The sequence below is a fragment of the Strigops habroptila genome, chromosome 1 (genome assembly GCF_004027225.2).
Source record: "Strigops habroptila isolate Jane chromosome 1, bStrHab1.2.pri, whole genome shotgun sequence".
Classification (NCBI taxonomy): Eukaryota; Metazoa; Chordata; class Aves; order Psittaciformes; family Psittacidae; genus Strigops; species Strigops habroptila.
Window position 1 is genome coordinate 115,939,767 of NC_044277.2, and position 15,350 is coordinate 115,955,116.

Consider the following 15,350-nt stretch of genomic DNA (forward strand, 5'->3'; position numbering starts at 1 on the left):
CGTGAATACCCAAGTGCACTGGGGAGAGGCCCAGGACTAAGAGGTAATGTAAAGCCTGAAATAGGAAGGGAACATTTTCTGGATTGGGAATAGGGTCATTCCTGGGGCAGTGAATGTGTGAGGGTTCATTTTGCACCTGGTATTCTGATTAACAGTGAGGTCAATCTCCTGAACTTCTCAAACATGAACACCTGCTTCTAGCTCTGCTCAGATCCTAGCCCTTCACAAGGCTTTTTCCTTCAGTAATCCAAGAAAATGCATAGGCATCCCATGGCTCTGTCAGAACTGTCCCCAAGAGACTGTCACACCAGGAAGGATTGATCTCAGCTCCCTCATCCCTGAGAGCTCACAGTCAGCTGTTTAGCTGCCGTCCTCTTCATGCTTTCAGTCCTACATGCTTCTGTGTCCCCATCCTTCAGTGCTGACTCCTGCTGGAAAGGAAAACGCAAATTCTCGTTGTCCATCTTTGACTCCAGCACCTTCCTCCAGCATCTTGTGTTGCCTTTGCCTCTTTCCTAACAGCTGTGCAAGACACTTTGCTATTCTTTCCTGTTCCTTCCTCCTGGATCCATCTTCTGATCTCCCGGAAATGACACCTGAGCAAAGACGAGCTGGCTGTAGTCTGCATTTCTACATCCCGTATGCCCTACCACATCAGAAGTGCGTCAGGGCATCACAGTCTTTCTTTGTTTCCAGAATTAAACAGCATCCTGATGACTTTTCTATTTTCTTTTTCCTGATTTCTGTGGCAGGTTCTCTGTCCCTGACAGGTTCTTTTGGAAGTCACTTTGTAAATGCTGTCAAACTGTGTGCACAAAGGAGGTGAGCTGGATGAGCACAGCTGATGCCTGCTCTGTCAGCTTCTCCAGAGCCCGCAGGGCAGATCCTCACAGCCACCTCCAGCATGTGCAAGTGGCTGCTGACTCAGATGTGGGCACAGGACTGTGTGTTTGGTCATCTCTCTGGCACCAAGAGAAGTGGACTGGGTGTGTGGAGTTAGGAGAGTTCAGGCACAAGGTGAGGGTGAGTGCAATAAAGCAAGCTAGAGCCTGGGGGATATTACAAAGGGATTTCTGAGGAGGAGAGGGGAAGGATACTACAGAGCAAAGAAAATAAAACCCAACAAAAGAGAAGACACTAAAAGGGAGGGCAATAATGGGCATGAATTTCTCTTTCTTCTGCCCCATGGCAAGCTGCCAATCCCTTCCACACACATTCTTCAGCGCTGCTAAAACCAGTCCCCATGGACACACCTGCCTTGAGACAAATTCTTTCAGTCTTGAAAAAATCTGGGCACTTCTTCAATAAAGAGCTTTGCTTTTAAACTACTCTGCCTTTGTGAATTTTGGCAGCAGCTCTCACTTGGAGAGCTTTTGAGAACCCTTTCTGTAATCAGATTTCCCTGCCCCGGGGGACTGTGGGCGAGTCACTTCCCACAGCTGTCCCTCAGCTTCCTATTCTGTGACATGTGGCTCATCACTACCTCAAAGGGCTGGGGCTAGGCATCATTTATGTGTAAAGAGCTGTGAAATCCATGAGGTTGATGGGGTGCTGAGCATTACACCACACACTGTGAGGGTAGTGTTACCGCAGCTCATCACTTGGGTGTAGCAGGAGGTCAGACAGGCACAGGAGTGTGGTTTAAAACACTTCACTGCCAAGAGCGAAAAGTCATTAAGTGAATGGAATAGGAGGCAGTTCAGTTGTGTGGTGACAGAGCTCGTTTCTTCTACACAGTAGGGCTGAGGTTGAACACTAGAAAATAGAAACATGCTTAGGAGTATAGCTAAGTCCTCACCGTCTTGTTCAAAACCAGAAAAAAACCAAAACCCAAACTGAGACTTTTTCAGTTCCTTCTCATGCAGGCTGCCTCCTTAGTCACCTCAGACTGGAGATGTTCTGGGTTGGCAAAATCCTGTTTTTGGTCTGAGAAACGTTTCTCTTCTTCTCTTGTTCTTACCAGAATCCAGTTGTTGATAAACGAGAATCCAAATCATATGCAACATGGTGCAACAGAAAAGGGCATCACTACAGTTCTGTGGATATGTGGCTAAAATAACGGGCACCACGATTTCTGGTGAAAGGAATGTGAAGCTGCTGGTAAGGTAAGAGTAACCTGCTCCTTCTTTCCTGTCTTCTCTTTGTGCTCAGAAAAAAACCCATTCTGTCTCCCAGGAAAAGAAGTTACTGTTAGTAAGCTACCTTGCATCACTTCTACCTGGAGCTGTCTTGGAACGTGGAGAACATTAGTTCATTTTAGACTGCATGGCAATACGCAGCACAGCCAGAGAATACTGTGGCCTAATTCCCAACCAAGCCCGTACCACCTTTGCTCTGAGAAAGAGGTCAAGTATTGCTCTTTATGTGCCAAAGTTGCCCTAGTTGGCTTAGCTTTGGTTTTAATACCATAGCTGGAAAAAACATACGCTAATTTAACCTCCTCTCTTTCGATAATTCACCCCCCACCAAGCAATCAAGTACCAAAACAAGTTTTAGAAAAGGCGGAGTCTGAAGATAGGAACACTGTGAGGAGCCATGCAGAGTCTAATTCTAGCGTGGCTGCAAATTTAATTTGTGGTCTTGAGCAAGTCAATTAAATTCTTTTCATCAAGTCTTCCCTCAGTAAAATCCAGAATAATTACTTGCCTTGTAGAGATGCTGCAAAAACTAAGAAAGTCTTTAAATGGTTTATTTAAGATGTTAAAGCCTCTTAAGAATTATGTAGAAACTTCAATTAAGATTTATAAAAAGGTTATTTAAAACCACAATGGGATAAAAAAGTATCATCATTGGAACTAATTAATGAAATAACAATGTTGAAAAACTTCTCTGATGTGAAGAATGGAATATAAATCTGCAGTTGCCTGGCAGACTACAGTCAGCTCAGAGAAGCAACTGCTCTTCCGAGCATTTGCTATGGTGGAACAAAGTCAGTGCAGGTACCTGTGGAAAGTCTTGTAGCCTATGATATTCTTTAGTAATGTCTTCCATTATTATTGGTCTTTATTATTCATTATAACACTTTGGGCCTTTAGCTGGGGTCTGTCCTAGTGTGGTTGGTACCACGGATACAGAAGATAACAAAGTTCCCTGCCCTAAAGAGCTTACGGTTAGAGGTCATGAATGTCCTGCAGTTTACATCACGCGAGGATAAAACCATAAAGGCGAACAACTCTGTTTATAGATGTAAAACTAGTTTCCATAAATGAATCATCATGGGACATAAGCTCAAATACATGATGAGAGATGTCACAGGGATTCCCCTGGCAGATGCATGAAGCACAAGGTAACAGTGGCATCATTATGGCTGATGTAACTGTCAGAGTACACCATACATAGAGTACACCAGATGTGCTCTATGTGCATACCGAGAGATGCAAATTTCAGGGGGAAGGCCAGGAAAAGGCAGGGTAACTAAGTGGCCTTGCAGAGTCTTAGATGGATCTCCTCTTTGTTTTTGGTAGCCCAAGATGAAGCACAAATGTATTTGAAGAAAACTTGACCTTAATTTTACAAAGGCAGACATTACTGGCTGAGCATAGGCCAGTACCATCAGCATGTCTGAGACAAAACACAAGGTGGGACCAAGCTGTGATGTATCTTACAAGTGAAACATAGAAGTTCAAGCTGATATATAGAGATTAAAAAGCCAGCAGAGGGAATGGTAAAACCAAAGACACAGACAGCCTGCAGTTTTATACACGCAGGTCTTCGCGCACCCTCAGAATTAATCGTTAGCCTAAGAATAGTAATGCTCAGCTTGAGAGATGATTAACTTGAACTCAAATGAACATGACCCTTCCCCCCATCTTGCACTGTAAGACAAACAATGGAAAACAAGGCTATCAAAGATGCCATTTTATAAAGGACTACCGAGGAGTAACCCATTTGATCCATGTCATTTTTCACAGGTGATAATGTAATAAAAAGACAGATCTGTTAAAGAAACTTCTGTTAAGGAAACTTCTGCCTTATCCCCACCACAGTACTCAAGATTGCTGTGCAACCAGTTCCAGGCACTAGCTGACACAGCAGAGAATCTGAGAGAGTCAGACATCATTGGAGGAAAAAAAAAAAAAGGCATCACAAGAGCTAATTCAAGAATTTCACACTATTTCCTCCACACATTCTTCCCGTACCTACCCAGCCCTCCTTGTCCTCTGCTCAGTCCTGCATCATCCATTTGCATGGCTGTGTTTTACTAGAAGAGGCGCAAGCTGCCCACAATGGAGAGGGCTGGGAGTGGTAACAGGGCTCCTGTTGATTTTGGGTTTTACTCCGAACTGATTACTGGCCATGCTTGCAAAGGAAATTTTATTTCCCCTGTTCTTCTACCAATATATACGCATGGATACATACGGACACCTAAACATTTTTAGATTTACAGTGAAGTGTAAGGGGCAGGATATTCAAATGCCTCTCAGTATAGCTACTTCAAACTGCGGGATACACAACCACACCGAAAGGTGATGTGCCACTGCTCTGATTTTACACACATGGTGAAAGCCAAACCCTCCTCTTTCCCCAATTTTCTTTTGAATTAGCAGAACGCGGTTGCTTAGCTCAGTGTCTGGTTTCTCTGGGGCAGTAGAGTTGTGCTTTATGCTGTTTGCTTGGTGACGTATCAGTGTAGCGTGATTCAGCTGCTGTCCTTGAAGATATGAGTCTGTTCATATGATTACATACCTGTAATTAACACTGCACAAGCCAAACTGGGGCCTTACAGGACTCTTTTCCCAGGTCATCTTCCTGTATGAGTGAGGAGGCACCAGCTGCTGCTTAGCCCGAATGTCTCCAGTTGCATGAAGTGATGTTTATAGGTATAAAATAAATGTGTTCTCTGCTCAGGCAAGCTTCCTCTGTCAGTAATAGTTACTAACTTGCCAGTTCACTAAAAGCTGTTTTCCACCGACTATGTACATACGAGGTACTAAACTGAGTGCAGTTTGCACACATCTGTGTGTTGATACTTGTTTTGTCAGCTCCATGGTCTGTTTTGTTTGTATGGCATCCAGTCTCATCCATAAAAGGTGCCAGTGAGACCAGTGCGACTGTGGGGATGGGCAAGAAACAGGTGTTTTGCCAGTGCTCTTCCTACTTTCCGCCATTTGCAGTAATGAGGAGCATTTCAATTTGGTATCCCAGCCAAAAGTCACTGTACTCAGGCAGGTGCTGGCTTCTACACTGGCACCTGGCTGAACACAGGAGTCCAGTTGGGACATCTTCTAGTCACACTCCTTTCTGAGACAACCCTCTCCTGATGGGAAAGGTGAGGAGAGGGGAGAGGGCTCTCCTCTCTGATTAAAGAAGGCCTGTAAGGGCCAAACCCCCTTACCAGTAGCTGTGCAATAGATTTTAAGAAAAAACCCTATCCAGTGAATGAAAGCATATCAGGATAGGGAGGATAAATGAATTCAGAGCATGTGAGCATGGTGATTTCTGTACAGCCTGTGAACACTGTACCTGGTGCAGAGACCTGGGCAGGCTGTGCACATACTTCCTGGTCAGAACAGGCAGGTGATAGCAATAGGTGATGCAAGGGCATCTCTGCATGGCAGAGCATGATGCAGCGCAGGCACAGCAAGCAGCATGTGGGTGCTGTTAACAGACACCTCTGATGACAGTATGACCATCACCATTTATGACACTACATAAAACCAGTAGCAGCGTCTGCTTCATTCTTGCTGCTTCACGCCTCTGATGGCCTTTGTGCTGTTCTGGTTTAGGTTGGCTGTAGTGATCGTTGTCCTCATACATTGTTTTTAGAAGTTATGAAATTATAGAGTTCTGTAGAAAGTACAGGAGAATGAAAAACTGCAGAGCTCCAAGACAGAAGCAAAAGTGAATTCAGTGAAATAGAGGTCCATTTTCTGAAGACATTAAACAGTTTTAAGACTACACTAGTAAATGAACACACCCTTTTTATTACTGAGGCAACCAAAGTGGGGAGAATGGAAACAGCCTGTTATAGGTAAAGCCAAATGAGATGTTGCCTAGTAACTCTCAGCAGGGAAGCATTTAAATCCAGCCAGTTTAGTGAAGCTGATGTTCTGACTCAGAGATTATTTTCTCTGGAAAAAATCTGAAAGTGGGAAAGCTCAATTTAACAAACATACAATCCATTTTCCTGTTACAGCAAACCATGGTGACAATGCTTGGGAGAATACAGAATTACTTACAAACACGTGCAAGTAAGAAGAGACAAGGCATGTTTTCAACAAAAGCATCACTTTACTGAACATGTTTTTTGATCCCCCAATACAGTCAATTTCACATTCATTTTTATTTTGAAATACACAAGTGATAACAGAAGTCTGGAGATATTACACAGACTGTTACATTATTATCATATCATTTCTGTAAGAGAAAGTTCCTAGAGCAAACCCTACTTCAGCTATTAAACACAGAATCAAAGTCATTGATTTTAAAGAAGAAAGACTCCGTGTCTCCACTGGTTCCATTGCCTGGAATAGTTTTAATTAGGCCCTCCTTCTGCTTCTATGGGTTCATGGAAAAGTCACTTGGCTTGGCTAAAGGCCTCTCACATCAGGAAAAAAAGACCCATCTCAAACCTTATTTTGGAGATTCATGTTATTTTTACTTCCCTTTAGAAGGATATGATGATTTTACAGAAGTAAAAGCTTTGGCTTTTGTACATCTGTATTCCTGGGTGCCACAACTACTGTTGAGCATAGGCAAAGTCAGGTTCAGGAGAGTACTCCATTTCAGCAGCCTCAGTGCAGTTCATATTGGTAATTATGAATGTGAACTATTGCATAGATATTTTATTTTTAATTAAAAAAAATACAATAAACAGATCAACACTTACATCACACGAACCATGAACAGGCAGACTGCCAAAGATTTAACACGAAAGTATGTATTTTATCAACACTGATAATAGCTGGAAAGCAAAGCTGCAGTGGTGTAAGTACTAAAATCTGAGTTCTATATTAAAAGCATAAGTTTTTGACAAGCCTGTGGTATGAGCAGTGAAAGGATGTTCTGTAAGCCACAGACATCCACTTCTCACTGACCAGAGCCTGGTCTGAAGTTTAATGAAACACTGTTGATACAGAACCTCTGCCCAGAAGGTTTGGGACCATCATCAAACACATGGCCTAGATGGGCGTCACACTGCAACAGAAATTAAGTACCATTATTACCACTGCAATTACGGATCGACTTGGTACTATCTTGAATTAAGAAACTTGTATGATGAATTCATTGAATTATGTTGGTGGGGGAGTCTTGGGGAGAGACTAGAAATACATCCTGGAGTAATCACCTTTTGTCAGTGGGCAAATATCTGCCCCCAGGCAAGCAGATGCCAGAAGAGGAAGTCGAAAGGTACTAATGACAGAAAGTATAGGAAATAAAAGTGAGGATCTAGACATCTCAATATATAATGAAAATTAATTGAGGCAGTCACTGTAGGTCCTTCTCATAGGTCAGCTAGGATGTTCCCCCCAAAATTACTGATGGGAAAAAATAAGACTCAGAATCGCTATCAGTGGCTTAGCATACAATTGGAAGGTTATCTTCAGCTGGGGTTCTTGAAAGGTGATTACTGGATATTCCTGCAAACATGAACTCTGCAGTAGATGCTTGTTACATTTACAGATAATACCTAATCCTGTTAGAATGGGCTGCAAGCACACTGGAGGGCAGTGTAAGCAATCTTAACAGTTTGGAAAAACAAGCAAAAAAACCCCAAACCCAAAAGCCTAAGATGCAATTCATTAACCTCAACTGCATGCTTTTATACCTTAACAAAAGTAATAAACAGCACAGATTTAAGGTTGGGAAGAAATGGTTAGGGGTGGCAGTTCTTTAGAAGAGGACCTGGGTATTACAGCAGGTCCTAAAACAAGTATGGGTCATGGGCTGTGGAAAGGTAAAGGTGTAAGATCAGGAACACTATCTGTAACACACCTACAGAGCCTCTGACCTCCGATGCAGGCTACGCACACCTGCAGTGTTATGTCCAGGTTTGCGCTGTACTTTAGGAAGGAAAATGATCAATTGGAAGGAGTGCAAAATAGAGCAACAAGACGACTAACACATTAAAAACCACTGCATAGAAAGAACCAGCCCTTTTTAGTCTAGAAAAGAGATGATTGAGGGAGTCAAAATAGCTACTCAAAATAGAAGGGTGACTTCTGTGGAATAAGAGAACTCATAGAAGATAGCTGTGAAGATGCAGGGCACAACCACTCTATTGCAGGACAAATAGTAATAAGCTTCAGTGGCTGTGGTGTTTCCATCACTGCATATTTTAAGAACAGCTTCAGCAAACACTTAGGAGGACTGAATTAGGAAGAACTGCCCCTGTGATGGGGCAAATACGTGGCCTAAATCTCAGTGTCCCTTCTCAGAGTCCTGCAGTTCACCTGAGGTCATCTGAATACATTTTCTGTCTAAACTCCAGCCCTTGGCTATACTTAAACAACTACTCTCCCTAGTCACATCATTTCTTCAACCCAAACCAACTGCTTATACTTGATACTTCAAACTACTTGTGTTTGAACAGTTGCAGTGATAATCACTATCACTAATAGTAATTCTCACTACTGTATTCAGGTAGATTCATTCATGGGCACAAAGAAAATTTATTTGTTAAGATGTGGGTTTTTGGGTATCACCTCCAAAATAAACATACCTGTTTGCAGACAACTTCAGTTCTAGTTGAGCCCAATGAGTTATCTGGTCGTCTCATGATATTGGTATTGCTTTCATCTCTGTCACGGGTACCATAAGCCTCAGAAAACGATGGCCATCCAGTCCCAGAATTGTACTTCTTTTCTGAGCTAAAGGGGAAATCAGATCTTCTTCTTAATAAATAACAGACATGTTACAAAAAAACCCAATTTTCATAAGAACATTGGATTTTTTCCCTCATCCCTGTCTTGTACTGCTATTAATAATATTTGGCACAGTATAAGTTTTCTCACTGGCATCAGACTGTGCTGGAAGCTCTTTTCCAAAGGGAATTCTTGATCAGTCCACAACATGAGCTTTTGCTTCACTGTTTCTGTTTCACTGACAGATTGGCATTCTATAAAGCTTGAAAAAAGCTTCTTCCAACAACTGAGGCACTTGTGGGTGCCTCCTGTTAACATCCAGGATTACGAATCCTGTTTAGTTGCATATTAAAACCTAGAGTATGTTGGAAAATATGATCAGAAAATATTTTTGAGATTTAGCATACAGAAATTAGACAATCCCTCCTGTTTAAAGTTGAGCAAGCTTTGATAGCAATAAGTACCTTCTCCTAGTGAGGAGTGGCCTAGTGTGAGTTAGAGTGAGAAATGAAGACAGACTCACATACTCATAGGGTAAGCAGTCTGGAGACCCTGTACGACCGTTTCCTCCCCATTTTCCACGGTTTATCCCATTTTGCAAACCCAATGCTCTTACTGGCATCTAGTGGTGGATGGAGACACCAACACCAGCTTTTCTGTGGTCGGTGCGAGTCCATTAGTCAATAGAGAATTTAAAGCAAAATATCTAGTATAGATCATGTATATTTTGGTGGGACATTAATACAGCGGAGAAAAACATAAAAATCTTACTTGCAGTGCCTTTTAGAAAGACAAGACAAAACAAGGTGGGCAAAAAGCTTAAAAAATCCAACCCAAAGAACAGGACATGCTTCAGCACGTGTTTTATAATTAACTGTACAGAGCTGTCTTTGAGCAATGCAACTGTGGAAATAAAGGAGAATTTGCAAATACAGAACGACCAAAGGTTAATTTCTGGGGGAGCTGTTGCTCAGTCCTTCACATCAATCCATGAAGACCCACGACAAAAGATCTCCCACCTCCTCCCTTCCTTAAAACTGGGGAGAAATAGGACACAGCACAGAAGCAGGCTGCACCGGAGAAAATGCAGTTTGCAGACTCTGTGTTTATGCGAAAATGCATTTAAGGCTCCAGGCCTATTCCTCCCCAGCCAAAAAAGGCTCCCTGCCTCCCCTTGCCACACCAACACTTTGCCTACCAGCCAGAGACCCAAAGAATAACCTGGGGGAACACAAATGTCTGCATATGACTTCTGAGTTTCCCTGACATATATCTGCACTGATTCTTCTTTATTTTCAAAATATTTCAATCAGAACTCTTTTGACACAGGGATTCTTCTGCTTATTCATATACAGGTACAAGGATCCTCTCTGAAACCCTGCAGAGTCAAGGAAGGTCTTTAATGCTATGTAGGTTTTGCATCTGACCCTGACTGACTGCGTCCCTTACATGCCACTCACAATACTTCAGTTTATTGTAGATGTTTTCCACTGCTAAAGGATCAATCTTGTGAACTGTTAAACTAGCTCTCAACAGAAATGGTCTCTGTGTGGTTTTACTAATAGTAATATCACTTAGATTCCCTAATAGAAACATTTTAGTACCCCAAAATATTGCTGTTCAAGATCATATTTGTCCTTTGAAGTATTTCACCACTTAATTTATGGATAAATGGACTTTCCCTAAACATATGCATTGGATTAGCCTTCGACACACCATTCCTCCAGCACATGTCATTTACTTTGATCCCTATTTCAGTCGTCCTGGATGGAATCCAGATAATTCTGAAAAGTGCTTTTTGCTGTATGAATCTCAGCTGTAGGTTTATGGTTTGCTGAAGGTTTGAGATTTCATTAAAGCACCACAATTTGCTATCTATAAAGGTTAGGGGTTTGTTCTGTGTATTTCCAACTCTTTCAAATGAATATTTGGTAGCGGAAGGTAATAAATTCTGGTAAAAATGTATACACACACGTGTATACTTTGAAAGAAAGGAGGAAATGCTTCATGTTTACCTGTAGCCAATGATCTAATGCATTTGAAAAACGAAAAGGCACTTTTAATGCACTAGGAAATAAACATGGTAAATGATCTCTTATCAAATACCATTTTTTCACTCATTGTTGGTGTCCTCCACAACATAATGCATTCATGGAAAAGATATTTTCAGACCATTCTGCACATTTAATAATTTTCAATTTTCTTAAGATGTTGGGTTTTTTTTTTTCCTGTAAGTTTAGGTTTTCTTTTTATTCTCTGTATCAGCCTGTAAGGCTCAGCATTATGTTATGCTTTAAACAAAAGTGCCTATACTCTCTGAGAGCTGGGTACTGCAAAAAGCAGCATGACTGTTTGGTTATATTGTTGTTTTGTTATTAGTTTAGCATCAGAAGCTATTCCCTCCAGTGCTCATCTCTCTTCATGTTGGCCTGTCAGTATCTATTGTCTAATAAAAAAAGAAGCCTAAATTGAAGGAACATTTGAGGGAATTGAAGGAACTCTTGCACAGCTTAATAATTTAAAATTTCTCTATTTGTCTGAATTTTCCAGAGGTATTTTTAGGTTTCGTATTTGTCTTCAGAATATTCTGCAATGCATTCTACGTTCTGAAGTAAATGTATGTAAAAGTGTTTATTATCAAATCTCTGCAGAAAAAGATATGTTTAAGCAAATGTTCGTTTGCATAACAATAGTTTTCTGTACTTGGCCAAAGGAAAACTAATGGTTCACAATTATCAGCCTCCAATTTTACCACTTAATTGCTTAGTTTAGGTTTATTTTTAATACAGCCGTTAGATTTTTCCCCCTTTCTTACTATCCAGATCTCTTGTTCCTCAGCATTCCCATGATCTGTGATGCATCCTTTCAAGTCTTCATAAAAATGGGCATATCAGCCATATTCCATTGAACTCTCAGTTGGGGATAAATAAAGGCTATTTTCTAGATCAAAAATATGAGGAACTGTCTTTTCTGGTTCAGTTACAGAGAACAGAACACCCTCTGAACATCCTACTCTGAGGCATTCTATTTCCTTTCACTTAGACTTTAACGAAGTTGCAAAATATGCAGTATTGTAAAGAGCACAGAGGTTAACAGCACAGTCAATTGCAGTCAGGTTTTAAAAAGTAAACGTAGCCAAAAAGACAAAAATAGTGGAGCTTAATTTAGGGAGCAAGAAGGGGGTGGAGGTGAAGAGAAGGTCTCAGCTCCAGTATGAAGGACCCAGCAGTAAGAACATAACAGCTATAGTAAGGCAGACCAAAGGTCTCTCTTGCCCAGCAGCGTAAGTGGCAGAAGTCAGCTGTGGAAGAGCATGAGAACAGAGCAAACATACAGTGACACTCACACATAAATACATGTATTTTGTGGCTTATAGTTCTCTTCAACAGAATTATAATCAACCAAAAGGACAAAAGTGTGTGTGGTGCGAGAAAAAGGCAGACCTTAAAGTAGCAACTACTGCCTGCTGGCCACTGGAGACCCTCACATGCTCGAGAAAAGGGCTTATCTTGTACCTGTATCACCACAGGTATCCTGGAAATCTTGTACATAGCACTCTGGCACCAAAGGATTGTTCTTCTGACCTAAGCTTCTCATTCCTCTCATGAAAAGATACTGCTTCTCCTCTCATAGTTTGGACATTTTAAGGATGCCGTGAAATCTAAAGGGTGTTACCTGAACAGCGGGGCATTGCAGCACACGCAGTAGTATATTCCTGATTCTGTGTTATTCAGATAGATCCCACTAAATGGCTTTTAAAAAAGGAAGAAAAAAAGGGAAGTTAATAATGCAGGTCTTTAAAAGCTCACCATCTGGAACAAGCATGTAGGAATCAGATTCAAAACAGGAGAAAAACCATAAAAAGGCGGCTTCACAGGGGGGCTTTGAAGAACAAACATTAGCAGCCTAGAGAAATGAAGGGGAGGATGCCTTTGCATTAATAGTGAAGACTACCCCCTGCCCCCAGAAACTTCGAGAGCAGTCAGATGCATAAATCACCCAGGTACCAGGGCCGGAGTCGTGACCTCCGAGGAACTTGTGAAATGTGCAGGATCCCAAAGACCAGGGCTCTGCTGTGGAGTGCCACGACTTCAAAGTGGCTCTACAAAGGGACTCTCTCCTCCCTGCATGGTCTGGAATTGGGATCCTTATTTTATAGATAAGGATTTGGGCACGGTTCACATGATTTATTCTCACGGTACATGCTCCACGCGTGCAGAAGCCCCGGCTTTGGGCTGGGGACACCCACAACACTACTTGGCCTCCATCATGGAAGCAAAGCGTGGGGACAAGGTGGGTGGTGATGTGGCACAAGAGGGATACCCAGCTCCTGAACGGAGTGCTATGTATAAGATTTCCACGGCTAATCTACATATAGTCAAAAAAAGGGGACTATAGGACCAAAGTATGATCTCCTTCTCCTCTGGAGAGGCCTCCACTACTGCCACACAGACGGCTGAGCTGGCTGTATCCCAGAGGAAAAAAGCTCCAACAAAGTACGAAAAGAATGTAGAATGTGTTTTCATCTGCAAACCAGTCTGGATCAGAACAGAATCCACCCAGTTCAGTATGCTGAGTCTTATTTTCATCCACAGCAAGGCAGGGGAAGCAAGTGAGTGGTGACAGCTCCCCAAAGCAGGTTTTTCTCTGCCCAGCAGGCAGAGGAGGTGGCTTAACTTTGGACAGCATTAATGCTTTTGCTTACCGGTTCAGTTCCTTTTTGTCTGGTTACATAGAATTGCTCTGGAGTCAATTTTTTTTCCCAGTCTGTAGCAGCAGTTGCTTCAGCTTGTTTAGTCAGGGAGCCTGTGCCTTCAGTTAGATATGGAAAGACAGTTCGCATTAATTTTCAAACCATTTCAACATAGACTGTTGATGCTTTCAATCATTAGCTCAATTCTCCCAGAGTTTCTGTGGGCACAGAGCACAGGAGGGCAGTTCAGGGACATAAGTGCAGGGGTGAGTGCAGGACTTTGCATCTGCTTTCCATTCTGTGTGAAACATAAAGATTGCAGCTCCAGCACACCACTTGGGAAGGGTCTGATTGGAAATGGGCACCTACCCCCCAAGGTACCATCCACCCGCCCAGCGCAGCCCTCTGATGTGGCTTAGGACAACTGCTGGTATGGTTGGTGCTCCTTCCTCATCCCTGGGTACCACTGAAAGCTTTGGCAGTTTGCCTCTTGGAAACCCTCAGACACAACTAGTGCTCATTTATGGGCTGTCAAAGGCTAGCAACTTCCACAGGCCTCTGTGAAAAGTGGTGATAAGGAGCAGTGGAAGAAAGAAACACCTACAGCCCAAAAGAAATGGGGCCATAGTTATGTGAGGGACACACAACCGGAGAGGAGAAGTCACCCATAATGGTGCACAACGTGCAGCAATGCCTCTTCTGAAACATAGACTCATAGAATGGTTTGGGTTGGAAAGGACCTTAAGATCATCTAGCTCCAACCCCCCTGCCATGGGCAGGGATGCCTCACCCTAGACCATGTCGCCCAAGGCTCTGTCCAGCCTGGCCTTGATCACTGCCAGGGGTGAGGCATTCACCACTTCTTTGGGAAACCCATTCCAGCGCCTCACCACCCTCACTGTAAAGAACTTCTTCCTTATATCTAATCTAAACTTCCCCTGTTGAAGTTTGAACCCATTACCCCTTGTCCTACCACTACAGTCCCTGATGAAGAGCCCTCTCCGGCACCCTTGCAGGCCTCCTTCAGATACTGGAAGGCTGCTATGAGGTCTCCACACAGCTTCTCTTCTCCAAGGCTGAAAAGTGTACGAGTCTGTACACACCATACAGAACACTTATGACGGTATGGGATTGGAAAATAATTAACAGATTGTCTGAAAAACAATTAATAGAACAGTTTCATTCCTTCCTAATCAAAAGTGTGAGGTGGGGAACTACCTCCACACTTATTGCCCATCAACATAGGACCCTTGTTAAAAAAATCAGCCCCTGAGCAATGAATGCTTGTCCGGACTCATCTTTTGCAATGCAGAGGTGACATGGGGGGGGAAAAAGGAAACTTAAAATCACAGTTTAACTATAAACCCCTACAGTTTAGCCTGCCAGTTCGAGAGAAACACCTGCAACGGGCTGCCTTAGCCCCCTCTAGCCAGCTAGAGGACATGGGGGTCGGGGATACCCTCCCCTCGCAGGGCAGCTCCTGTCCTTTCCCCCCATCTCCCCATGCTCCGGGCAGAGGGTACCTGTGACACCGCGGCTGCTGTTGCTGCTGCCGGAGCTTCCTCTATGGAGGAAGAAGAGGAGGCGGCAGCTCCCAACCACCCTGCGGAGCAGAAGAGACGCCATAGCGGTGGGGGCGGGACCGGGAAAGACGCCGGACGCGGCTTTGGCCGCGTCCGGCGTCTTTCCCGGTCCCGCCCCCACCGCGTTTATGTGTAACCCGTGTGTTCAACCTGCGTAACTGCGCCTTATGAGTAAATCACCCCCTTAAACAGCAATGCAGCGTTTGCAGGTGAAGGTTTATATCCCTTCCTTAAGAGCTCAGCTTAAAATGCAACACGATCCTGTCAAAG

The 15,350-nt window shown here is 43.1% G+C and overlaps 1 protein-coding gene across 1 annotated transcript; it reads right to left on the bottom strand.

The window, feature by feature from the left end:
- Nucleotides 1-6,209: 6,209 nt before the first annotated feature.
- Nucleotides 6,210-15,148, bottom strand: MSRB2 (methionine sulfoxide reductase B2). The gene is made up of 5 exons (XM_030497582.1): nucleotides 15,021-15,148; nucleotides 13,510-13,616; nucleotides 12,480-12,556; nucleotides 8,663-8,810; nucleotides 6,210-7,137 (listed from the first exon to the last, which is right to left on the bottom strand). The coding sequence occupies exons 1-5, from the start codon at nucleotides 15,121-15,123 to the stop codon at nucleotides 7,030-7,032; spliced, it is 543 nt and encodes a 180-aa protein (XP_030353442.1). The 5' UTR covers nucleotides 15,124-15,148; the 3' UTR covers nucleotides 6,210-7,029.
- Nucleotides 15,149-15,350: the final 202 nt, after the last annotated feature.

Bases quoted from the DNA above. Each gene is read 5' to 3' on its own strand.
- MSRB2 (XM_030497582.1), bottom strand. From the start codon at position 15,123: ATGGCGTCTCTTCTGCTCCGCAGGGTGGTTGGGAGCTGCCGCCTCCTC. The intron at 12,557-13,509 runs GTAAGCAAAAGC...CTTTTTTAAAAG, and splicing joins GACAAAAAGGAACTGAACCG to CCATTTAGTGGGATCTATCT. The intron at 7,138-8,662 runs GTATGTTTATTT...TTTCTGTTGCAG, and splicing joins CTGAAGTTGTCTGCAAACAG to TGTGACGCCCATCTAGGCCA.